Raw genomic sequence first — 23992 nt, 5'->3', positions numbered from 1 at the left:
TCCCTCGAAACGACTTGGTGAGAAAAAAAAAGAATGAACAATTAACTAAAATTATGGAGCTAATAATTACTTTTGGGACAGCATTATAAGCTGGAACAAAAATAAGAAAGTTAAGGAAAAAAAAAAAGACGAGGGGGAACTTTTTTCTTTTTTTTTTTGAAGAGGAGGCTATTGTGTTGTGTGCTCGCCCTAGGTCGGGGCGGAGGGTCCGTCAAGCTTGGTGAGTAAGTGAGCAAGTACAGAAATAAAAATGGGTTATCTGCCATTGTCCGTCAAATGTGTTGAACGAGCGGATAGCTGGGATATTCCTTGGTCTCCTTATCTCAACACAAATGGAATTTTTTATTTAAGAACACACTCATCCCAAAGAAACACAGTCCCGCACTGAAGAATTTTATACAAAACCCAAGACAAAGAAAGGGAAAGGGGACTAATGCTAAGAAGAAAAAACATATATGAATGGTGATGAATTGGGGGGAGGGTTGGAAGAAAGAGTAGGGAAGGACAGAAATAAAAAGAATCTAAAATCTAAATTAATAATTAACAACAAGAAATAAAAAAACTTATTAACACTCTTCTTACACACACAAAAAAATAAAACCATTGGTTCTTCTATTTAATGTATCATCCCTCTGTGAATTCTGAGACAATGAATCCCCTCCAATCTGCATCCTCATCTTTTCCTTCCTCACTCCAATCTTCACCTTCAGATTTTACAACGACCGCTCCTGGATCTTCGTCGATTTGCATTTCCTCCAACAGGCATTGCTCCAGAGGCGGCAAGCAACCCACCACAGCCGCAAACTCCGGCGACTGTGATGGAGATGCCCAGCAGGCAAATTCAGGCGTCATCACGGTTGAAGTGGTAGAGGAGAGAGATGGCGTTGCGGAAGAGACGGAAGAAGAACAGCAGAAATCGACCGCAGTCGAATGGGAGGGGGCAGTGCAAGCAGGAGGAGGTGGAGGGGTGGAGCGGCGGCGACGTAAAGGAAGATGTGAACAAAACTTGGATCTGTAGAGATCAAGGGTGCGCTGGAGGAGGGCGCGTTTGTTGGCCAACTGACGCTGGTTCAACCATGCCTAACATATTCACAAGAAATGATAAGCATCCCGCGTGTCCTTCAAAAAACGGGGTTGTTAGCTAGTTACCAATTTCCACCCCAGCTCATTGCACTCGCTTTCCTCTCGCCACCGAGCCAAATCAGCATGCGGATAGCTTGCATCGCGAGCCCGAGGAAACACGCAGTTTTTTCGTTTGAATTCGGAAGTGATGTCTTCCAACCGGACATCGTTGACGTTGATACGAATTCGACACCGTGTATTGCGCGACAAATCCCACACCGCAAAGGTCTTGGGTGGATGGCGCGCTGATTTTTTGTTGTCCTCGGATACAGTGGATTCCACCGAGGGAGTTTGTTGCGAGTTGGTATTGGTGTTGTGGTCGCGTCGCTTGCGCAGTGTGCCATTGAGGAGTTTTTCCTGGCGCGCCACACGGCGCGAACGAAGTTCCGGGTAGCGGTTGCGAAAACAATCCACTGCACGCTGGATAAGTCCGCGACGGCCACCGATCTCCTCTTTATTGAGGGCGGTGAGCTTCCAGCCTATGATATTGCACTCGGTTTCATAGGCCCAGCGGTTTCCCTGGTAATTCTCCTGAGGACAGAGTGCCCGTGGGTACACCTAGCGACCAGGCACAAATGATCGTTAGCAATTCGTCTATTTTCGCTGTACCTATCGAAAAAAGAAACCTACGCAATTTTCACTTTTAAATTGCTTTGAGAGTTCCTCCACCTTCACCCTCTCTACATCGGTACGAATGGTATATCTTCGTAGTGTCCGATTATGAGAATAGATAAAGGTCACCCATTCAACCCCGTCGCGTATTTCAGTCACTGGTTCCGAAGCCGTGAGCTCTGCCGACTGTCCTCCTCGGCGCTGAGGTTGTGATTGCGAAGTGGTGGTAGTGGGGGGTGGGGAGGACACCTCATCCGAGTCTGGAGGAGTAGGGGGCGAAACCACCGCTGATGCAGAGAGGTCAGAAGCTGTTTCCAGTTGCGGTTTTGAATTCTTTTTCTCTCGTGCCCGCTTAGTTGGTTTGGAGTCTCCTGGGCCATCTGTCTCTGTCGCAGCCGGGCGTTTGGCCCGTTCTAATTTGGCATTAGTAGCCGCCTTGTTGGCTAATGCGGCATTGTTATTACTCAGCAATGCACGTTTTAGCAAGGCAAGCTGCTCGGGCGTAAGAGCACTAAGCACCTTTTCTCCTTCGGGCGAATTGGCAGCCTGCAGCAGATTGGCTATTGTTGCTGCCAATCGCAGGCGGAGCTGGTCCTCATCTGGCACTTGCGCGGATGGCGTGGACGATGGTGTCTTTGAAATGCTAGATTCATGAAGGTCATTCTTAGGAATGTTGTCTGTCACATTAGCTCGGGAGTGCAATTCTAAAGACATCATTCCAAGTTGTATAGATGGATGCTGGGTTCTCGGTTAATACTGACCAAAGGTTTCCCCGTAATCCTGAAGAAAGGGGGTTATGGAGGGGAGAGTCAGGACAGGTAGCTATGCAAAATGCAGCGCAAGAAAATTACCCACTTTTGACTTTTGTAATTATGTTTTTACGTTTTATTTTCGGGAAACGAGAAGCGCGCGAAAATGTACTGGAACGAGACAAGTCGAGCTGCGTCACATTCAAAATGCGTAGGCCGGAAGACTTCGGAGAAAGTTAAATTTTCCTAAGATTCATCGATTGTTTATTTGATCACTGTCATCTCCCACAAATCGACGGATCGTTTTCTCTCTGCACTTCCGCTGCGGATTCAGCCTCACTGTGCTCCAGGAATTCTATAGTGCCGCCCTCTACTCCCTCCCCCAATATCCCTACGATCACGAATAGGGCCACGGAACACTACTGCAATTAGAGTTCCCTCGCTGACGTCGTGATTCTCGATGTTCCAGATCTGGCTTATCGCGGCTGAAAATTTTACTCTGGCTGAATGCCAATCGATTCTCACGTGCCGGAGCTTTTAGGGCTAATGGCTAATGTTTTTCAAACTTCTTCAAAATCGCCCACGCTGATTTGCTGCCTCTCTTTGGCCCATCTCGTCTTTTTTTTCTCAAGTATATGATATTCTCAAACCGAGTGAAGATTTTTTTGCAAATCCTGAGTTCTTTGATATGACTTGATTACAGGATAAATTGGTTTTATATGACCCTCTCCAAGTTTATTATTCCTAATAATGTGCTTATTGCTTGACTAAATTCTGCAAAGATATTCCGCTTGTGGAATGCCGTGGAATAAATTTCATACCTACTTTCATGAAAACAAAAATCGGTTTAAATTTTACACTTGATCAAAACCCGCATCCCACCCACTCATCCACAGAAATCAGCATTCCGTCGGCTTTTCTCCGTAACACCTTACCATGACCTCTACAAAATACCACGATCTCCAGATATCGGTCGCAATACAATCGAGTAGTAAACACATTGCATCTATTGCATTGTTGTCAGAGTAAAGATCCTAACCAAATAGCCCCAAAGTATGTGTATGGCTTATATTAGAAGGGATGGTGATACTTCCCTTTTTAAAATGCGCCTGATGACTCGGAGAATTAGAATAGCAATTGATGAAAGATGATTGGTGTCTTTCGTTATCAAATTTACCAATATAATGAATTTATTTTAAGTGTTTTAAAAGTCTACATCTAGTATTACCATTTAGCTCAGCATGCTTGTTCTTCCATCACACGATATGGCGTTTATGAATGAGCTGTGCTGGAAATGGGTGCATATTATATATCAAAGAAAAACTGAAACTGATTTTCGGTAATGGAAGTCGCGTTGGGGCGACTTTTGCTAATAAATGCTAAAGTTTAATCTTTACGAAATAATCATTGTGGGAATCATTGTCTCTAAATAGTCCTTTATAAAGTCGCAAAGAACACGATAAAGATTGAAAAGAGAACTAATCACTGCAAAAACTTTTATGATATTGCGATAGCTTCCGAAGGTTCGCGTGATGAATCAAGTACGGGTGTTCAAGGAATAAGTGAGATCAACTCACTTAGGAAAAGTGCCTAAAGAAAATATAGAGTTGGTAAATGGTAAAATTTGATTACGCGCCCAACATATTTGAGAATCATAATTCCATGTACTTTTCAGAATCAAATCCATTTTCCTAAATAGGAAATAATTATCAAAGATTTTTTTGTATACATCGACCAAAGTTCAAAATATATTGATTAATGTATTATTGCCTTCTGCTAAGTAGCTCATGCACTCAGCAGTTTCCACATAGTTTTTCAAATACCGTTCCTAGACGCTCCAGGTATACCAATTATATTTTGGAGTCTATATCAATAGGATACCCTATACACAGCAACCTATCATGACATCTCCTTGGGCCATCCATTATCGAGACCCAAACTTCAAATTATATATAGAGCATAGTGGATAAAAGCTATTTTTGCAAAGATACTTGCTAAAGCCCCGTTGTGGCTAACCTTTCAGTTTTTTTTTAAGAAATTTAACTAACCCTTGATGGATTATCCATTTTATTACGTCTCAGAATTTTCTAATAAATCCTTTAACAATTGATTCTTATAGGGATGGTCTCACGGTATGATGCTAAGGATCATAAAACAAACATGAATAGAAAACACGCAGGTTAAGGTCTAGTAGGCCTGAAGTAATTGCCATATTCAAATCTATCGAGAGCTGAATCATTAGCTAACATGTAATACCATTAAAAAAAAAGGGTGCAAGTATTCACAGTAGAGCAAAAATGGATCAACACATTGTATTGAAAAAAGAATCCTTTTCACACCCAAGGCAACCCAAAGAAGTACAAGTATATCATTATAATAGAGAATTGCACTCTTCGGTGCATATGAACTCATTTCTTTTTTCTTATCTGGCATTTCGACGTAAGAAATAGGGGGATAATAGCTGATGTCACCAGAGTATATTTAAAAGCAATGCTACTTTTTATGCTAAGCAAATGTAATTATAAATTAATATTCGGATGATACGATGGCCCCAAGCGGTTCCAAGCCGAAACACAAAGAATAAAGGTGTGCAGAGGCAGGAAAGATACAACAGAATTCAGTGTAAATCACGGGGTGAATACGATTAATTTGTTTCAAAAGTCGAGCTCTGTAGCATATTCGTATTAGCAGTTTGATCTGTCATTCCAAGGAAGATGGTTTAGCTAAGCTCTCTTCCATAACGATAGCAAGTGTGCCACTTTCCCACCTTCCTCATAACAATAAAACTGCATCATTGTCCTATCTTAGCCGTGCAACTCTATACACGTTGTAACCGGCCTAAACCTATGGTATTGAGATATCCACAAGTTCACTCTGCAGAACTTTTACTCAATCAGGATAATAATTCGAGTAGAGTTAATTTTCCAAATATGCTTCAGCTAATAGAGGAGACTTTTGTGATCCGCTTATGTGTATTAAATCTTCTTTAATATTCTGTTGCAAGCATTCACTCCAGTCAGAACTTATACCGGAACATGATCAAAGTGGCCGTACGAGAAGAGAGAGGAAGATGTCTCGAGCATTTTGATTTGTTCTTTATTGTGTAAGGTAGCATCTTTATCTAATTTTGTAGAGTTTATATTAATATGAATACCGGTGGCCGATCCATTCGTGGTGTTCAACAAACTCTCGCCCATTATTCTGTTGATTTTTGCACGCTATAATGTTTTCTACGTCTTAGCTCTTGTTTATCTGAGTCTTTTTGGAGAAAGTAGCAAAAGCTCAATTTTATTGTTTTTATCTAATACAATATAATACATTTTATACTTCAAAACCACTTCGAATATGCCGTGTAAAGGGGAGCGAAAAATTTATGGAGATCATTTTTTTGTTTCATTATTGATAGTTAGTGCAGATCTTCTCATGGGCAATGCCAATGCTTCACCGCAGTTGCGAAGACGGCAGAAGCAATCTTCTTGCATTGATCCAGAGCATATCGCCGCTGCAGAGGCTATTCGCAAATCCCGCGACTTTACTCTTGATCCGTGTATAGATTTTTTCGAGTATTCTTGTTCAAACTATAGAAGGACACATGTAATTCCCAATTGGAAACAAAACCTTATAATAATGGACATTATTACTGACAAAAGCCTTGAAATGTTGAAGAACTTACTGGAGCAGATCAGCAGATCAGCAGAATTTCGAGAAGCTTTAAACAGTAAGTAATGTATCGCATTGCTTTCAGCCACTTCTATTTGCACACAATTATATAGTTATGTCGATCTTGTATGAATGAAAAAGCTATTAATACTTCGGGAGCGCAGCCTATTTTTCAAGTGATAAACCTAGTAATCAATAACCTGCGGCTAGCCAAAACACTCCCTCTTTACTACACCAATGAACAGTATCAAGACAGTATCACTGCCTCTTCCTTCACCCACGTCAACGTCATCTCTGTGACCCTCAACAAGAACAATGTTGCCGCACCCGATTATCGCAGCAAAATAGCCAATAATATAGGGGTTACTAAACCAGTTCATCCTGATTATGATAGCGAACTACTTCAGCGGAACAACTCATCTCTTATTGCCGCCAATAATGTTTCCACCATCACTACTGCCGCTGCTACGTCTATCATCACCACAGTAACAACTGCCACTGCCATCACCAGCAATGATAGTAAAACGGAAACTATCGCCAGTTCCAATAATGACTACATCGATCGCAGGGTTATTGCTAATTTTCTTGCCACACTTTAACGTAACTTCATACCAGGAACATATCAGGGGGTCGCTATCCCTAATCCCAAGGATCATAGCTCTCACTTTTTTGAAATCACAATCAAAGTATTCAACACTTATAGCAGCGATAGATACAAGGATATAAAATTTGTATCCAAGTATCGCAACATGATAGCTGAAACGTTTGCGCTAGTAGTTGGTGAAATTGGCTCCGCGCTATGGCCAAACGTCACGATAAACAATGATATATACACAAAAATGGCGGAACAAGTTATGGTGATTGAGTCCACCAACATCAACTTAAAAGCCCCTAACTTAACCCCAGCTCCTACTAAGATTTCTGATCTCGAGCAGATGGCACCCGGTATAGATTGGAATTTGTTCATTCATCCCTACTTGGTGAGGGAATCCAAGCTCCCGATTTTGTTTTACTCGATTCGCCGGAAAACATCATGGCGTTTGCCAACGTGTTGTTAAAGATCCCCAGACATGCACTTCAGACCTATTTCATTTGGCAAAGTATCTTGGCATATAGTATTTATCTTGACTCTATATACCAACGGCCGGCGTTTCACTTTAATGGAGCAGATAAACCAGACTCTCAATCACCTCGTTGGTATTCATGTATAAACCTCGTGTCTGATTTAATGAGACAAAGTCTAGGTCGCTACTATGTACTTTATACCTTTACGAATGATTTGAAATATCGCGTTGCACGTGAACTATATTAGCCTATTACTATTCAAAGTTCATATATTCACGTACACGGCCAATGCGACTCACAGATAAACATTTAACGATATACTGGTCCCAAGCGGTATTCTTCAGCCTCTGTTTTACTCTGCTAGTCTTTCAGAATAGTAGGTGTTTACGAGTTTGGATACAATTTTCAGAGTATAAGCATTATTATCATATCCCGGCTTAATGCATTTTCGTCTTTTTTCTAGCCTAAACTATGGGGCCCTTGGCTTTATTGTTGGTCATGAGATCACTCATGGGTTTGACAACATTGGTCGAGAGTATGATCCCGAAGGTATCTTGAATAATTAGTGGACGACCTCGAGCACTGATGCTTTCAATGATAGAGTCCAATACTTTTTGAATCAGTACTCCAAGTTCTCGGTAAAGGGTCCTGATGGCGCAGATCACAAGGTGAATGGAAAATCCAGCCTTAGTGAAAATATTGCAGATAATGGTGGGATGCGCCAGGCCTTTGTTAGGTGGAAGAAGAGATTCGATTTGGACCCGCAGATGCAAAAGCTCAACAATCGTCGGATCCCTGGCTTAGAAAACTTCACCCGCGAGCAACTCTTCTTTATCGCGTTTGCGCAATATTGGTATTCAATCGAGACGCCTGCATTTCTTGTAAATCAGGCGTTAGATAAACTTCACGCTCCAAACCGGTTTCGTGTCAATGGCGTGGTCCAAAACTCAGTCAACTTTGTGGAAACTTTCAATTGTCCTCCTGGAACCCCAATGTATCTGGCAGACAAGTGTGCTCATTGGTAAATAACATTAGAGTACTCTAGCAAGATCTTCCAGCAAATATGCAATATTGGTTATAAATCCTAAGATCTTAGTTTTATTCGCTTTTATGCTATCTATTATTCTAGATTAACGGTTTCTTCAGTTTAACTTAGCTCGTTATATGAATTTTATTTGTTTATGACTACCATTAATATTCTTTTTTTGCCTAGAATATTTGTTGACATGCATTTTACCATCTTGGAGATGGTTTCTTTCAGGAGATATTCGGTATGCAATTATAATTGACGAAATGTAGCAGAATGGGCTATTATGTATTAAATCATACATTGCGTTATAAAGAACCGATATTTCACCTAATTGTTTATTTTGTGCTTCAGAAATATAGTTTTTCATCCTAGGCTCTTCTCGGCTGAACTCGAGATCACACATTATGTTCCTCTGCAATATTGAGAAATGTGACTTGCTGACCCCAACCCCCTTTATCCATTTCGCTTAAGTTAACACAATAGTTATTCTTAAGCAAAAAGAAAAAAAATTCAATAATTCGCGTACCACGATGATGCAAAGTGACCTAGCTTGGGCTTTCCAAATTTGTTGAGTAATATGCTTTACACATTCGCTTGAATGCTCGAACTCGCCAATAGAAGAGGTTGAAGGTGTAAGAAGAAGCGTAATTTGTTGTAACTACCTTTGCTACGTCAAATATCCACACGGAAAGGAGGAAAAAAAATAGCGTCCCTTTTGTATACATCATGACTTTGTAATATAATAACTATGTAATTTGGAAAAAGGGGTTAGGATTTTCAAACATATCAAATAAATTTTAGAGTCTATATCAAAAGATATGCTATATATAGCAACCTATCATGACATCTCTTATGGCAAACCAATATCGTGACCCAAACTTCAAATTAACTAAAGAATATTATGGAGCAAAGCTCATTTTTGCGACTAGACTTGCTAAACTCCCTCTGTGACTAACTTTTTTTTAGAAGTTTAACTAGTCTTTGGTGGATTATCAAATTTTTTATGACTCAGAGTATTTTTATAAATACTTTAACAACTGACTCTTATCGGGTACATGTATGGTGTATGGTCCTCAAATTCTTACCGTGAGACTTACGGTATGAATTTGAGGACCATAAAACAAACATGAATAAAATAAACGCGGGTTAAACTCCAGTGGACCAGAACTATCAACCATGTTCAGATCTTTCGAAAGTCGAACCATAGATCAAAGAGCAAGTTACACTACAAATACAAAGGGTGCATGCGTGTATCTGCAGTATTCAATACATTGTATTGGATGGAGTAGCCTTGCTGAATCCAAGGTAATTCAAAGAAATGCAAGAAATTCATTAGAAAATATCTTTTCACTCTTAGCTGCAGACAAGCTCATATATTATTTTATTAATCAGGATATTCCAATATGTAAAATAGCAGGATAGTTGCTAGAGTTGACTATATTTTTAGGCAATGCTATTTTTTATCGCTAAGCAAATATAATTGGATATATTGTCCGGACAATTCGGCGGTCCTAGACGGTCCCTAATAGAAGCACAAAGAGTATAGGAAAATGAAGGTGAGAAAGAAACAGTGGACCCGGTTTGAATCACAAAGAAATTACCTTACATCACGTTTGCGAAAGGCGAAATATACAAAATATTTGGTTTTGTCAGTATAGCAAGGGAAATAGTTCAGCTAAGCTCTCCACAACGATAGCAAGTGTGATATTTTCTATCTCTTCTAAATTTTCACAGAGCAATAAAACAACATCATAATCCTATTGTCTTTGCCGTGTAACTCTGTGCACATTGTGATAGGCATAAAATTATTGTTTCGAAGTGTCTTTTATTCAATCTGGATAATAATTCGAGTAGAGGTAATTTTCCATATATGCTTCAGCTTATAGTGTTGTATAGCCCTGATCCACCTCGCTGGCTTTTTTGTATGAGAACTGTGTCTGAATCAATGGGAGAAAGCCTTGGTCGTTATTATGTGCTCCATACCTTAACAAATGACTCGAAACTGCAAGTCGCAGGTAAGTTATGTCGGTATTATTCTAGAGTACATAGGGAGAATACTAGTAATAATCAGCTTATTAATTCGCCCTCTTACTCTCACATCATTTTATAGAAATTTTAACTAGTCTCCGGGATACCTTCAAAGAGAGCCTTCCCAATATCACTTGGCTCGATGAATCAACTCGAGCAAAGGCAACCAAAAAAATCGATCATTTGGTACAAACTGTTGGCCACCCGACTGCTCCTGACACTTTGAAACCCTCTTCAATCCAGAAATTCTATGAAGGACTTGAATTCAATCAAACCAATTTCCTCGCGAATATATTGCAGTCCAAAAAGTGGCATTACATTAAAAAGTTAGCCAAATTGGGAGAATCGCAGGATATTTCGAATTGGGAGCCAACTTTACCGCATATAGTCAATGCTTTTCACAGAGCTTGGTTCAACGAAATAGTTGTCCCCAGTGGTATTCTTCAGCCTCCGTTTTACTCTCCTAAACTTCCAGAGTAGTAAGTGTCTTCGAGTTTAGAAATCCTTTTATTTCCATACTTCAAGAATCTTATTAATTCCTATTCGGGATGAATTTATTTTTATCGCCTTTAGCCTAAACTATGGATCTATCGGCGTTGTTGCGGGGCACGAAGTCACTCATGGGTTCGATTCCAATGGTCGATTTTATGATGCGAATGGCATCTTGAATAATTGGTGGACAAATGCGAGCACTCAGAATTTCAATATTAGAGCCCAGTGTTTTGTGAATCAAAACTCAAAGGTCTCAGTAAAGGGACCTGATGGCGCTGCTCTCAAGGTGAATGGGTTTTCCTCTCTTGGTGAAACTATTGCAGATAATGGTGGGATGCGCCTTGCCTTTGCTACATGGAAGAAGAGATTCGATTCGGACCGGCAGATGCACAAGTACAATAATCGTTTAATCCCTGGTTTGGAAAATTTCACACGCGAGCAGCTCTTCTTTATCTCGTTTGCACAATCATGGTGCTCAATCGAGACACCCGCCTCTCTTGCACATATAGTAAATGCTGGACGTTACCTTCCAAACCGTTGGCGTGTTAATGGTTTGTTCCAAAACTCAGCCTATTTTGCAGAAGCATTCAACTGCAGATCTGGAAGCCCCATGAATCCGATAGACAAATGTACTCTATGGTAAATACCTTTGGAGTGCTCTAATAGTATTTTCCGATAATGTCGAATATGATTCCTAAGCTTTTAGTATTATTGGTATCTATAATATCTATTATTCTAGATTAAGCTAACCGTTTCCATGATGTGCTCCATAGTTCAATTTAGCTCGTTGAATAAATTCAGTTTATTTATAATCACCTTTTTTTTGGCTAGAATATCTGTTGACAAGCATTCTATTATTTTGGGAATGATTTCGAAAGATATCCGGTACACAATCAATTTGACAGAGCAGAATGGGGTACCAAGATATTAAATTATACTTACACATAGGGTTGCGAATTCGTATTTTATTTTTTTCTAGCCAAGTCCCATATAAGCATGCTACCAATTTACTGCTTAAGGATATTTTGAGCCTTCCATGGGCGGCGAGCACAATTGGCGAAGTGAAAGCAATTGCGAAATAGTTTTGAAATCACTTAGTTCCCTATTCGATTCTCAAAAGGATCCAAAAAGAAAAGCTCGGATGAAATCGCACTTGAGCTTCCGGTTGAGATGCGGTGGCTCTCATACTCAAAATGCTTGGAATCCGTTTTGTCTTCGCGCATTCCCCTCCAAATAGCAGTCTTGGAGCTCACTGCTCATCCAAATAGAGGCGGCGAAGTATTAGACTGTTTACTTCAAACTTCTTGTTGGAATAAGCTGGAGGAGCTGAGGAATTTTGGTCAACCCAATTTCGGCTGTGATTGCAGATTTTGAGAAAGCCATGCCCAGCCTTTCATTTGTTAATCAACATTACTTTTCATTAATGAAATTGGCTGTAACGCATCCAATCAGAGCAAAAACTTGACAGAAGCTTGACAGATTGCTGCTCATTTCAATTTTATAAAAAAGCCAGTGATGACAGTCGCTCAAGTGCTCGATCCTAAGCATTCAGCGTTCACTTATGAAGAAAAATCACCACACAAACTTCTTAAGAAAATACAAAAAATTCCAAAAAATTTTGATATTTTACCAAAAAGGGTCATTTGATAATCATTCTACAGTATTGTATATGAAATAAAAGCGGTATAAGTGGGATTTTAGAGTATGTGTTTGATATTTAGTTTAGACCTATTTATAGAAAAATAATTAAGTTGAAGTAAATTTAATATGATGGGTTAATAATATTAACCCTTACTGTGAATAGATATCACAATATCAGATAATCTTCGGTTCAAATTACTCATCAGGACTCCAAACGGTTGTTAGTTGGATGTGGCCACCTTTTACCGTAGATCATCTCTCTGTTTCAGGGTTACTTTTACAACGGACTGTACTTCATCTTCCAATATCACGAAGCCCTCGGGCTATTTTCAAAGCTTCACCAAGCTTTCTATTTATGTCTTCAATTGTGACGCACACACTGGCATGTTCCGGTTGTACCAAAATGACACCTTGTCTTGTTTCCCTCAGCTTTGTCTCCAGCTCCTTTATCTCTCGTTTTCCTTCTGTGATCCACAGAAATATGGCCCTGATTGTAAATTTTTCGACGGTCAGAGCTCGTGTCCAGCTATGCCAGTTAGCGAAAAATTTTGATTCCGAATCTGTATGATCCTTGGCAATGGTAATCTGAATCGGAACTAAGTGAGCTATCTTTTTTTCCGTGTCCAAAGGCAAAATCAACCCGTCAATTGCTGTGTAGTTGTAAGTTAAAGGAACATATAATGCTAGTTCAAGCTTAGTGTTATACTTGGGAATATCCTTTCTGAATACTATGGTTTTCATATTGGAGAACCCTAGGCCGACTACTTTTAATCCGGTTTGTGAAATGCCACTAAGACACATCTGTTCCACGATAAACCCAAGGACTGACGGGTTGCCTTGAAAAATACTCAAACTCTCAAACCACGCAGTATCAAGGAAAATGTCATCTCCCAAATCGCGAAATATTCCTGCCATTGTATCACGTGCCATCCCACAGGTGTAACGACCGACATTTTTCTCGTCGATATAGAAGTGACGGTGATCGTAGTATTTAATGCTATCTGACACATTATCACTGAGCAGGCACCCATTCATGAAATCCACGTATCTACAAATTGGAGAAGATGTAATAAAATAAATGCATAAAACAAAGCAAATAAACTTCTAGACTTGCCTGCGCCAGTCCAGTCGGCTTAATTCGTTTTTTTTCTGCATTGCAAACAATTCCACTTGGCTGGATATTTTTTTCAGCTCCTGAGATTCCAGATAATTGCGCTTCATTTCTTTGAAACTCTTGTTGTGATCTAGTCTCAGGAGCGGACGTAGAAAAAGAGGCGTGCGACCGGTGATGTCCTCAATAAATTCTTTTTCATTCTGATCGAGATATGGCAAATAGTCTTTATAGAGCTTCCACCATTCCTGCATCTCTGTCTAGTTAACCAACAACAGTATTAATTTGAGAATAATTACGATTTTTAACTTAATTAAGAAAAGTTTTTACCTTAGTTAGACCTCCTAAAAGTGCAACCTTTTTTTCAGATAACTGTTTCTGCTCCATGTGAATAGCTGATTGAAAGTTCGCCGATGCGCTTTTTATGACATAGTGCTCAGACGTAATCAAGTCTAAGTATTCGCGTACTGTGCTCTTTTTAGAGTTGGTGATGCTATCTTCGTTGATGATCTCGTGGTCCAGTGCATTTAGTTGGTCGACGATAAAGTAGAGACGGATAGAATCTCTGGAAATAATTCTTTTGCAGAATGCATGAATTTTTTCTGTAGTGTCACAATTTAAAATTTCAAGTTGATGGAATTCGGAGTCACCAAAGGTTAGAAGAAGAGCTCCTGTAAGATATCCCAGGAAATCTGCAGCCATAGCGCGACAATCTGGGAGGTAGACAACTCGTTTTCCTTGCTGGATGAGGAGACATGTCATTGCTGCAAGGATATGGGATTTTCCATAGCCAATACTTCCGTAAACATAAAGCTTGTGATAGTCGACTGGATATTCCAAACTTTCGACCTCAGCCAGCACTCGAGCGAATCCCTCGCGACCCATGTAAATAAAACACCCATCAGTAATCTTAAAACGGTCGACTGGGATGGTTTTAAGGAAAGGAAAGGGAATCTTCATAATTTTGCTGGGGTTAGAATACTCCTCAGGATCTCTGGAAGTCTCTTCCATGATCCGGCGGAATAGTGACTGGAATGGTGCAATCTCTAAAAAAAATTGAATTATAACTGAATTAAAATAGATCCTGCAACCCAAAGGCACAATACAATTTTACCTTTCAGTAGACTATCCATGGTTGGCCTCTTTGAAGGTCCCTCATCTTCGATGAGAAAAATATGCATTAAGAAGAGTGTGTTTTACAAAAAAAAAAAAAATAGTGAAGTGCATACCTGCATCCAGCGGCCGCTTATTTCGTTTGACTAATGGAGTATTGAATTATACAAAAAAAAAATTTAAATGGATAGCAAGTGAAAGTGACAAAAGCAATATTTCTCCTGGATTATTTACCATTAGGAACTGACACCAACACCCGGCAGTCGTTATTGAAACGCTTTAAGACTGATGCAATTGTTTCCTCTGGATCAAGTTCGATTGCTTGTTCATCGCCCTCATTTTTCCTCTTAATCATAAGGGTAAGTTGATCTGCATCGTAGTTTTTGAGCTGATTTGGCTTTGCGCTTTTGATAACCTTTTTGAGATCATCGACAAATTCGACATTTCTTAAGGCGACTCTGGACCATGCCGTCACTTCAGGCCTTATGCATTTAAACCAAATAGACTGGATTTTCATGAGATAGTTCTTCAAAACAAAAAGATGATTAGAATATAGTTATTTTGCAACAATAATTCATTAAGATCACTAGCGAAATGTGAGCATTATACAATTTTATAGACAAGAGTAAATCTCAAGTCTGAGTGGTTGTAAGTACAAAAATCTACTAAATAAACACTATCATTAACCGAACCATTAAATGATATAGTCCTATTTCTTCAATTATAACGAAGTTGTATCGAGTAAACATTTTTGGCAATTGCAAGAGACGTTAACTAGAATGCAATCCTAGTCCAAATAATTAGGTTAGAAACTCTATATAACACTACTGGGGGAAGCGAAAGTTTTGCATATGGTTTCCAAAAAGAAGCGGCAAGTAAAGGAGTATTCATTGCACCAAAAATTAGGGAATTTAGGTGTATATTAGTAGAGTTATTAACTCTAATAAGGACATAGTATTAAAGATTTACTATGTAAATATCTGAGTCAATCAAACTTCATAATTCTTCTATGATTCTGTCTGAATCTCTGTGGAATCTCTCATATAAGATTATTTTATCAATTAATCATTCAAAAATTATTCTAGCTTATTAGAATTAGTGGAAAGCGATGAAGCTTTTGAACTATAAAATTAAGGTTTCAAAAATGAAAAAAATTATTTGGTTGTAAATAACGGGTTTACGAGTGTAAATATCTAGTTAAATCCAATTGGGATCCAGCAGGGGAAACTTCGAAAAAACCTTAGAGACGCGCTGGGGTATATAATCGCCAATACACCGTATTATATTAACGTCATTATACCAGAGATGCTACGTATAATAATTTCTTATAAGTTGACGTTCAGAGCAAAACTACTTGTATACAAATTTACATTAGGAAATTCGGCCCAGTTTAGTGGCCTCTCATGAAAGCACTTAGGGTCTTCTGCATTTCTGCACTGTATTGTGGCTCCTGATTCAGACTGAATTTGAGGTGAATGGTGCTAAGGCATTAAAAATAAAAAGAGTTAAATGGGAATATCACTTTAAAAATCGAAGCACGGGTTTACATACTTTATATCCCGGCAGTAATTCACGATTTGGGAAAACTGAAATCATATCTCTACCATTGACCAAGCGTTTTGCCAAAAATCCAGCGCGATCTAATCGTTCAGCGAACTCGCCATTTCCTATGCGAGGTTGACCCAATGTCACAAGCACAAGCTTTTCTTTCGAAACTTTCTCGGTCTCCCATAGATTCATGGCAAGAAATGCAGCCATTGCACCGCCAAGACTGTGGCCAATTACTTCTACTTCGTAACCTGGATATTTTTGTATTTGGTCCATTATACTTGGCAATATTCCTTTACCTGCGCTCAAATAAGCATTTCGGAAACCTAGGTGAACCAAGCCTTTCTTTGGATCTGCTACGTCGTATGGGGTAAGCAAATAGTTCTTGTCAACTTTAACATTCGTTAATGAGGTTGTTCCTTTGAAGGCGATGACAATGGCTTGTCGGCTGTCGTCCCGAGCAATATAGCCATTGATATCATAGGGTGGTACTTCGAAATATTGAACAGCCGTAGTGTTAGAAAATTCATTGCAATAGAAACTGCACTCAAATGGTCCTGGCTTCCCAGCACCACAATAGGTTACCGCCATTAGTTTGGCATATTGCTTCGTGGCTTTTAATTGGGTATCGTTAAGCGGTTGATGATCCAATTCAGTGGTAATCGAACGCAGGGCATCCGAGAGAGGGTTCGCAAACACGAAGATTGGGAAGAATAAATGGAGAATAAAATAGAAAGCTTTCATTTTTACGTAGAGTAGTTAAGTATTAGAATGATTGAAAATTGCAATGCCTTTATATACAAGAGGATGGAGAAGAGGAACAGATTAAAATAGGGTCAGCATTTCTATTTTATTCTGAAATATTCACCTGCAATGAAAGAATGAAAAGAATCCAATACATGTGTCTCTCAACTATGTCATCCGTTCGGGCAGAAGCTGAGAGCTTATTTGTGGGCTATGTGGACATTATAATTTATCTATAAATATGCATCTATCCCCACCCTTTTAGATATGCTATTTTTATTTAGAAATTACCCACATCATCTCTGGTGGATCTGTCTACACACTCATCAATCATAAAAAGTATTTGAAATCGGGGTGGCAAGCGAACCAACAAGAACAATAGCCACACTTCATCTACACATTTTGTATATTTTTCTAACCACCCACGTGGTACGTGGTAAATAGGCAAACAATATACCGCACATTGCCATTATTAGTTTAATAGTAGCTCATTTATGGAGAGAACCAGATGTTCTAGATATTTCTACTCTTTTTGCTTTCCATATTATTCAATATGAAAGCCAGAGGGGTTTGCACAGATCACTGATTTGAACTTCTAGCCTAATTCTCCAAAGCAACTTTTTCAGTTTAGCTCCATCCCGATTTTCTATCTCTATAAAAATATGCTAGGAGCATTACCAAGGAGAGATTTTTTTGTAAAAGTCTAGCTGATTTTAAGAGCTGGAAGCATCTCTGCCCTTAGTTAAGCCGCTGTATACTGGATGTGAATAAATAAGCAAAATGGTACAAGATAAAAGTATTTCAAGCTAATCGGATACTAGGGAATTGAATTTTTACGAGCTCTGCTATTAATGATTGGTACTTGAGAGTACTCCGTTGTAGCTTTTATTTGAATGCGGATTTCGGGAGAGTGTCATATCCTTCATCCAAGTTATTTTCAAATGCCGATTTCTTTTGTGACTGTGTACTCGCCACCAAAATTCACTCTGGCGTCTCACTTTTCACAATGACTAAAGAGAAAAATTATTAATATTTCTCCAGGCTGGAGAGATCAAATGCAATACATTGTTTCCTCTTAAATATATTTTTTAACGAAAATTTATTTGGATCTTGATTTCTAGTTATCCTCCAACTATTCTTACGAAATGGAATCTTCGCATCCGCTATTTCTTGCTAGTTCTACTCATCCGAATCTAACCGTGGCCATATTAGTCTTTCTATGCGTGTGTGTGGTAAGTAGAGGTTAAAAACATCTTTTTTTAACCTTTTCTTATTTGTTCTCTCATTGGCTCCTTCTCCCATCACTTGTTCCTTGAAACAAGGGCTTTCTTGTCTTTAGTTTTGGTTTTACCAAATACTACCAAAATCAAAGAGAAGCCGAATTACTAGTGACGATAGTGACCATTGTCGGGCTCACTCTTACATTCGCTACGGTTGCGCTTTTCCCGATCGACATATTTCTCGTTTCATCGACGGTGGATCCTCGAACTGGATTAAAAAAGGGATGGGCCACACCCAATGTTATTGCAAATTTGACATTTACGTTAAAGGCTGTTTATTACAGTATATCTCACTTGGCTCTACAGTAGTACTTGTTTATTATGACTAACTGAAAAATTGATTAGTTGCGTACGGCGCGATCGCATTTTTCTGCTTTTTCCTTGTCCCCTTCGCATACTTTTACTTTGAGGAACTTGAGGAATCTCAGACGGTGAGGCAGCGGACCATGTCCTCCATCAAATACACAACCTTTTTCATAGTGATAGTAGTCGTGCTCTTCGTCACTGGCATGTTTTTGCACCCAAGCACGCAGCCAAGCCATATTGATCTCGACTGGTTCAAACATCTGCTTGACCAAAATGGGGGCGAAAAAGCCTTGGTTTTTGTAATCGCGGTCCTTATTTTCGTTGGACTTATAGTGTATATTGCCTATACGGTTTGGATCAAACTTGCTGCTCCTTTGCGTACTAAGAATTTATATAATGAGTCATTTTTTTTCGCTTAGGCCCCTGGTTTAACTGTTCTTCCTATGACCATGATCAAAGATGGTTTTCGCAATTTCCAACGGGAAGATGAAGAGATTGCCGCAAAGCTAGCCATTAACCGGGAAAAACAAAGAGCGATTACCGTCAAATATTTAGGCACTGATCAACCGCTTTCGTCACGAGATCGAAAACAACTGGAAAATCTTGAACGAGAGGAGAGGATACTGATTCGTCGTTCGCGTAATCTGGAGGAGTCTCAGACGGGAATTCTGAACCGTATTTTTGCTTTCTTTAGACCGCTCAAGGTAGGCATATATCTACTCTTGACTACACTATTTGTTGTTTCAACCCTTTCTGTTTAGTCAATATTTGGTGTTCTCTTTTTGGCACTCTCGCTCTTATTTGCAATTTCAATCATCATCACAAGGTATAGTTTTAGGTGAATTTGTAGAGCGGCTAATAATGTGAACTCATTCAAGTTTGAACTCCTAGTCTCGATAAGATAAAAAATTCAATTTGTGGCAGCCGCTGTGGTTTTCTCCTTACGCAAACAAAAATCCCTAATCCTCTTAATCTGCTCTTCCTTCGACTCTCATCCCTCTTCCCTCTCGACTCTATTCTCCTTGGCTTTGTTGTCCTCTATATCTTCGTTTGCACCTTGGTTGGTATCATCCACATCGGTGTACGATTTGCATGGGTCGATCTCTTCCGCATTCGTCGTAACTCAACCCCACCCCAAGGCCTTTTGCTGTTGACCTTTTTGCTAATGCTCACCCTGTTGGCACTGAATTATACCTTGGTGACGGTCGTTATGCCTGGATATGGACATTTTGGTGGGCAGTACTATTGCAATCATACCCAAAGTGGAACTGAGGTACGCGGGGTGCGTGATTGCTCTTCCTATCCACAACTGATCGTCCCATGTGACGTTTATGGTCCCAGCGACATTTGCACTCCTACGGTCGTGTCCACTTTCATCAACCGAATCTCTGTGAACACCCCATTTTTCGGAATGGCCTTCTATTATATGCAGTGGATTTTCTTGGCCGTGTTTTTCATAGCCTTTGCTGTTGTGATGGTGGTTTCTCCGCGAGTGATGTCAGATCTAGAGGTGGAGCAAGAAGTGGAGCAGGAAGAGGAGGCTGCTTTGTTGGAAGCAGCCCGTGGCAGGGTGCATGACGAGGATGAGGGGTAGTTGAGTCGTCATCTTTGTTCATCCTCTGCTTGAAAAGCGTATTTCTATCTCATTTTCATATCTCGTTTGGTTATATGGATATTGTAAAATATTTTATATAAGAAATAGTACAGATTCCCCGATCGATTCTTTATTGTTGTGTTTGTATTAGCTTTTTTGCTGCAATAAGAAAATTTTGTGGAGTCGGTTCTTATCATGGAGTGTAATGGTCTGAAACTCTTTTTTAAAAATATATATATTGAAAAAATAGAAGAAAGAGGTGATAATAAAAGAGTTGAAGATTCGAGAACAAACACAAGCAAACACACATATATTTTAAAGTATTTTTCCACCCTCTCTAGGCACGTGGATAGGAAATACTTAAGGGCATGGAACGGCCTCAGAACCTGCTCTAGTGTTCAAGATAAGGGCAACAATCAATCCGTAGAGACCCAGTACTTCAGCGAAAATCAAAATAAGGACCTAAGTGGTATAAAAAGTTGGTTAGTAAAAAGTTGAGTTGGAGAGTAATGGGGCCTAATTACCATGCCCACAAACATCTTTGGCTGCTGAGCAGTAGCACGAACACCAGCATCACCCACAATACCGACTGCAATACCAGCTGAGAGACCAGCCAATCCAACGGAAAGGCCAGCACCTAGCTGGATGAAACCCGCGAATAGAGACATTTTCGCCTTCACTAAATTTACACAAGACGTGAAATTTAATTGAAATAGCAATAATTGTAAATGTAGCAGATACTAACAGGAATTACTAAGCATTACGGAGACAACCACACCGTAAATACCAATAATACCAGCCATGACCTAAAAATTCGAAAATCAAATTTAGCAATACTGCTTTCACAGAGCATCAAGAGTGGTAAAACAGATGATTGAAAGAATTGTTACATACCACTGGTACGATACATTTGGTAAGAAGATCAGGACGAAGGACACCCATGGCCGAGAGACCTACTCCAGATTTCGCAGTACCATATGCAGCACCGAAGCCTAAAAATTAAAATATTTAGTATCCATCTCGATAATCTAATCCTGCGATGGCTAAGAACTCACATGTAAAGACGATTGCAGACACGCATCCCATCGCGCCAAAAAAGGGAGAGTAGACCGGGCTGTTTCATAAATAAGAGATATCCAAGGAATTAATATTAAAAGTAACCTGGGGATGAAGAGTAAAAAAATTCTAATCGCGGGTAGCTAGTGGAGATGATGGGATATCATGGGAATCCACGATTGAGAACGTCATTCAACTTACCAGAGATCGGACATATTTTGTAATATTTATTTGAATATAAATCAAAGGTTATGTAGTGCAATAGTGAACGGAAGTGAAGAAACCGAAGAGAAAAAACACGCAGAAACTTTACAATAAAAGTGCCGCGCAACATGGGCTTTACTTCATGATTACGTCACAATGTGGCTTGGAGACAAATCGCTGGATTTAGTCTTAAATATATATATCCTAGTTAACAACTATTTTATGTTAAAGACCATTAAACCGGCGCTCACTTTAAACACTATAGAGTGTCTGTAGTAACTCTCAGTACGATATCTAGTAGTTCGTTTCTCAACGATCAATCAATACCAAATAATCGCATTCCATGGCGATGTAGCCCGTGCAGATTCTGTATTAGCTTCTAATATAGCTAAACTCAGCCACAAGTGTTTAAAAAATATCTTGGCTTTGGCATGAATTCGCACTTTGAACAATTGAGCCTCGAGGCATTATTGAGCTCACATCTTATAACTAGCGTTAATTCTGTTAAAAACCAAATTCCAAACCAATATATCGCGTAATTACTGGTATTTTTTGAGAATCTCAGTCTTAAAATTTGATATTTAAGTGTGAAATAGACTATATCAAATTGAAGTGATGTTTTCAGAAACTGTCGAGCAAAATTGCGAACAAGATAGCATTGCTCCATTTCATCGAACAGTGATTGGTACCCACCTGGTTACCTCACTCCAGATGGATGATGACCTAATTGTGATTGGATGCAATAATAATAGAATCGAAGTGTATAGTGCTAAAAATGGTTCATTAATTCATAAGCTTAAGGGCCATGAGGGTGGTGTGTGGTCAATCCACTTCTTGGGCGGTATCCCTAGCGACTCTGGGCGTATTTTAGTGTCTGGAGGATGCGATAGGTAGTTTGAATTATATCAAAAATTATTTTTCCAATAATTTTTATCTCTACCCCTTTTAGAAACGTACTTGTCTGGGACCTTGACAGTGGTGTTTGCAAGCATGTGCTCCGTGGTCATACGTCAACAGTAAGATGCGTCAAAATGCATAGCAAGTTGATGGCAGCGAGCGGATCGAGAGACACCACGCTTCGTGTGTGGAATATTGAACAGGGCACTTTAACTCACGTCCTTTCCGGCCACACCGCGTCTGTAAGATGTCTGGAAATTGTGGGTGATCACTTGATATCTGGTTCTTATGATGCCACCTGTCGTATTTGGGACCTGCAATCTGGAACATGTCTACGTGTTCTTGAGGGCCACAGCCATCAAATATACTCGCTTGATTGTGATGGTCAGCGCATTTTCACTGGGTAAATCTTCGATATGTTCAACTTCATAAATGTAAAGTATTAATCCGCTTTATAACTAAGATCTTTAGATACAACCGTCCGAGTATGGTCTTTTCCCACAGGGAAGCTTCTAAGCATACTTGAAGGACATTCATCTCTTGTAGGGCACATTAAAGTGCACGATAAGACGCTTGTAACAGGTGGATCGGATGGCAATATTTGTATTTGGGATCTAGGGACGTATAAATACACCCACCGACTTCAAGCACATGATAACTCAGTAACCACCTTGAAAATTGATGACAAGTATATTGTAAGTGGTGGAAGCGATGGTAAAGTAAAATTATGGGATCTACAAAAAGGCCGGTTGTTACGAAATATCATCTCTACAGCCAATACGATTTGGCGGCTTTCATTTGATAAAGGGCAAATCGTGGTCCTCACCAAGCGGGATGAAGATACACTCCTTGAAATATTTCAAAGGGGCGAGTAGATTAGCGATATTATTAAAGTCACCATCGAAGGGGCTTTATCATTAAATAGTAGAAGGGTACCTATATTTATGAAGTCAAGGTTATATAAAGTATAGATTTCATTTATTCAATATGGGCAGCTTCTATTTAGACCGAGGCTATGTTAACGAGTCAGGGCAGTTATTGTATAAAGCATTATTGACCTTGGAGAAACTTTGTAGAACTGAGAGTAAGTACACAGTACATGCTCTTAACAAGCTACCCGATTAGTACGCGGAAAATATGACAAGTCAGAGCAGTTGTATAAAAAAATGATGACGATTATGGAGGAGTAGTTTGGGGTTAAAAGTAATGAGTCATCATTGGCTCTAAGCTGGTTAACCAGATTTTATTTAGAGTGCAGAGAGTATGATAAAGCAGAACAACTATATCAGAGAAGGGTTACAATAATAATGGAGTACAGTGGAACCGAGAGTAAAGAAACGACAGGTTCTCTGAATGACCTTGCCAATTTCTATAAAGAGCGCAGAAATTGTAATATGGCAGAACTTCTGTATCGAAGGTGGTTGTTGATAATTGAGAAGATGTATGGAGCCGAGAGTCATGAAGCAGGAAATGCTCTGGAAGAACTAACCGTTTTCTACAAAGAACGAAAGAACTTAGAAAAGGCAGAGTTGTTGTATCAAAGATATAAGGAAACAGACCCGACACCTGTCATGACTACCAAATATTACCTAGTACAAGTAACACATAGGGGGTGTTCACGCTTCCAGCTTATTCGGATTATTTTGCTTATTTTTAAGCAAAATTCTACATTTTAACTGGCTACTAAAAATCATTAACCAATCACAATGCGCTATTTCGCTTATTTATGATCAAAATAAT

General features: G+C 39.4%; 8 protein-coding genes across 8 annotated transcripts; 4 read left to right on the top strand and 4 right to left on the bottom strand.

The window, feature by feature from the left end:
- Window positions 1-624: 624 nt before the first annotated feature.
- VTP21DRAFT_3374 (uncharacterized protein) lies at window positions 625-2451 on the bottom strand (the record flags this gene model as incomplete). Its single annotated transcript, XM_069393670.1, has 3 exons — window positions 625-1080; window positions 1150-1680; window positions 1753-2451. 3 exons carry the CDS (start codon window positions 2449-2451, stop codon window positions 625-627), a joined length of 1686 nt encoding a protein of 561 aa, XP_069249378.1.
- Window positions 2452-5828: 3377 nt separating this feature from the next.
- Window positions 5829-8233, top strand: VTP21DRAFT_3373 (uncharacterized protein; the record flags this gene model as incomplete). The annotated part of the gene is made up of 7 exons (XM_069393669.1): window positions 5829-5835; window positions 5890-6201; window positions 6333-6712; window positions 6770-7123; window positions 7204-7340; window positions 7672-7743; window positions 7810-8233. 7 exons carry the CDS (start codon window positions 5829-5831, stop codon window positions 8231-8233), a joined length of 1686 nt encoding a protein of 561 aa, XP_069249377.1.
- Window positions 8234-10183: 1950 nt separating this feature from the next.
- VTP21DRAFT_3372 (uncharacterized protein) lies at window positions 10184-11541 on the top strand (the record flags this gene model as incomplete). The annotated part of the gene is made up of 4 exons (XM_069393668.1): window positions 10184-10253; window positions 10349-10745; window positions 10840-11397; window positions 11532-11541. The coding sequence occupies 4 exons, from the start codon at window positions 10184-10186 to the stop codon at window positions 11539-11541; spliced, it is 1035 nt and encodes a 344-aa protein (XP_069249376.1).
- Window positions 11542-12693: 1152 nt separating this feature from the next.
- Window positions 12694-15140, bottom strand: VTP21DRAFT_3371 (uncharacterized protein; the record flags this gene model as incomplete). The annotated part of the gene is made up of 6 exons (XM_069393667.1): window positions 12694-13447; window positions 13514-13770; window positions 13841-14556; window positions 14625-14669; window positions 14740-14769; window positions 14858-15140. The coding sequence occupies 6 exons, from the start codon at window positions 15138-15140 to the stop codon at window positions 12694-12696; spliced, it is 2085 nt and encodes a 694-aa protein (XP_069249375.1).
- A 680-nt stretch (window positions 15141-15820) lies between these two features.
- On the bottom strand, window positions 15821-16915 carry VTP21DRAFT_3370 (uncharacterized protein; the record flags this gene model as incomplete). The annotated part of the gene is made up of 4 exons (XM_069393666.1): window positions 15821-15931; window positions 15994-16104; window positions 16175-16422; window positions 16471-16915. 4 exons carry the CDS (start codon window positions 16913-16915, stop codon window positions 15821-15823), a joined length of 915 nt encoding a protein of 304 aa, XP_069249374.1.
- Window positions 16916-18060: 1145 nt separating this feature from the next.
- On the top strand, window positions 18061-20095 carry VTP21DRAFT_3369 (uncharacterized protein; the record flags this gene model as incomplete). The annotated part of the gene is made up of 6 exons (XM_069393664.1): window positions 18061-18147; window positions 18238-18478; window positions 18541-18851; window positions 18921-19205; window positions 19263-19327; window positions 19393-20095. 6 exons carry the CDS (start codon window positions 18061-18063, stop codon window positions 20093-20095), a joined length of 1692 nt encoding a protein of 563 aa, XP_069249373.1.
- Window positions 20096-20455: 360 nt separating this feature from the next.
- On the bottom strand, window positions 20456-21366 carry VTP21DRAFT_3368 (uncharacterized protein; the record flags this gene model as incomplete). The annotated part of the gene is made up of 6 exons (XM_069393663.1): window positions 20456-20557; window positions 20620-20774; window positions 20841-20901; window positions 20990-21087; window positions 21151-21209; window positions 21353-21366. 6 exons carry the CDS (start codon window positions 21364-21366, stop codon window positions 20456-20458), a joined length of 489 nt encoding a protein of 162 aa, XP_069249372.1.
- Window positions 21367-21970: 604 nt separating this feature from the next.
- VTP21DRAFT_3367 (uncharacterized protein) lies at window positions 21971-23127 on the top strand (the record flags this gene model as incomplete). The annotated part of the gene is made up of 3 exons (XM_069393662.1): window positions 21971-22245; window positions 22305-22655; window positions 22716-23127. The coding sequence occupies 3 exons, from the start codon at window positions 21971-21973 to the stop codon at window positions 23125-23127; spliced, it is 1038 nt and encodes a 345-aa protein (XP_069249371.1).
- Window positions 23128-23992: the final 865 nt, after the last annotated feature.

This window comes from Calcarisporiella thermophila, assembly GCF_041956535.1.
Source record: "Calcarisporiella thermophila strain CBS 279.70 unplaced genomic scaffold VTP21scaffold_17, whole genome shotgun sequence".
NCBI lineage: Eukaryota > Fungi > Calcarisporiellomycota > Calcarisporiellomycetes > Calcarisporiellales > Calcarisporiellaceae > Calcarisporiella > Calcarisporiella thermophila.
This window is presented reverse-complemented; position numbering and strand designations above follow the sequence as displayed.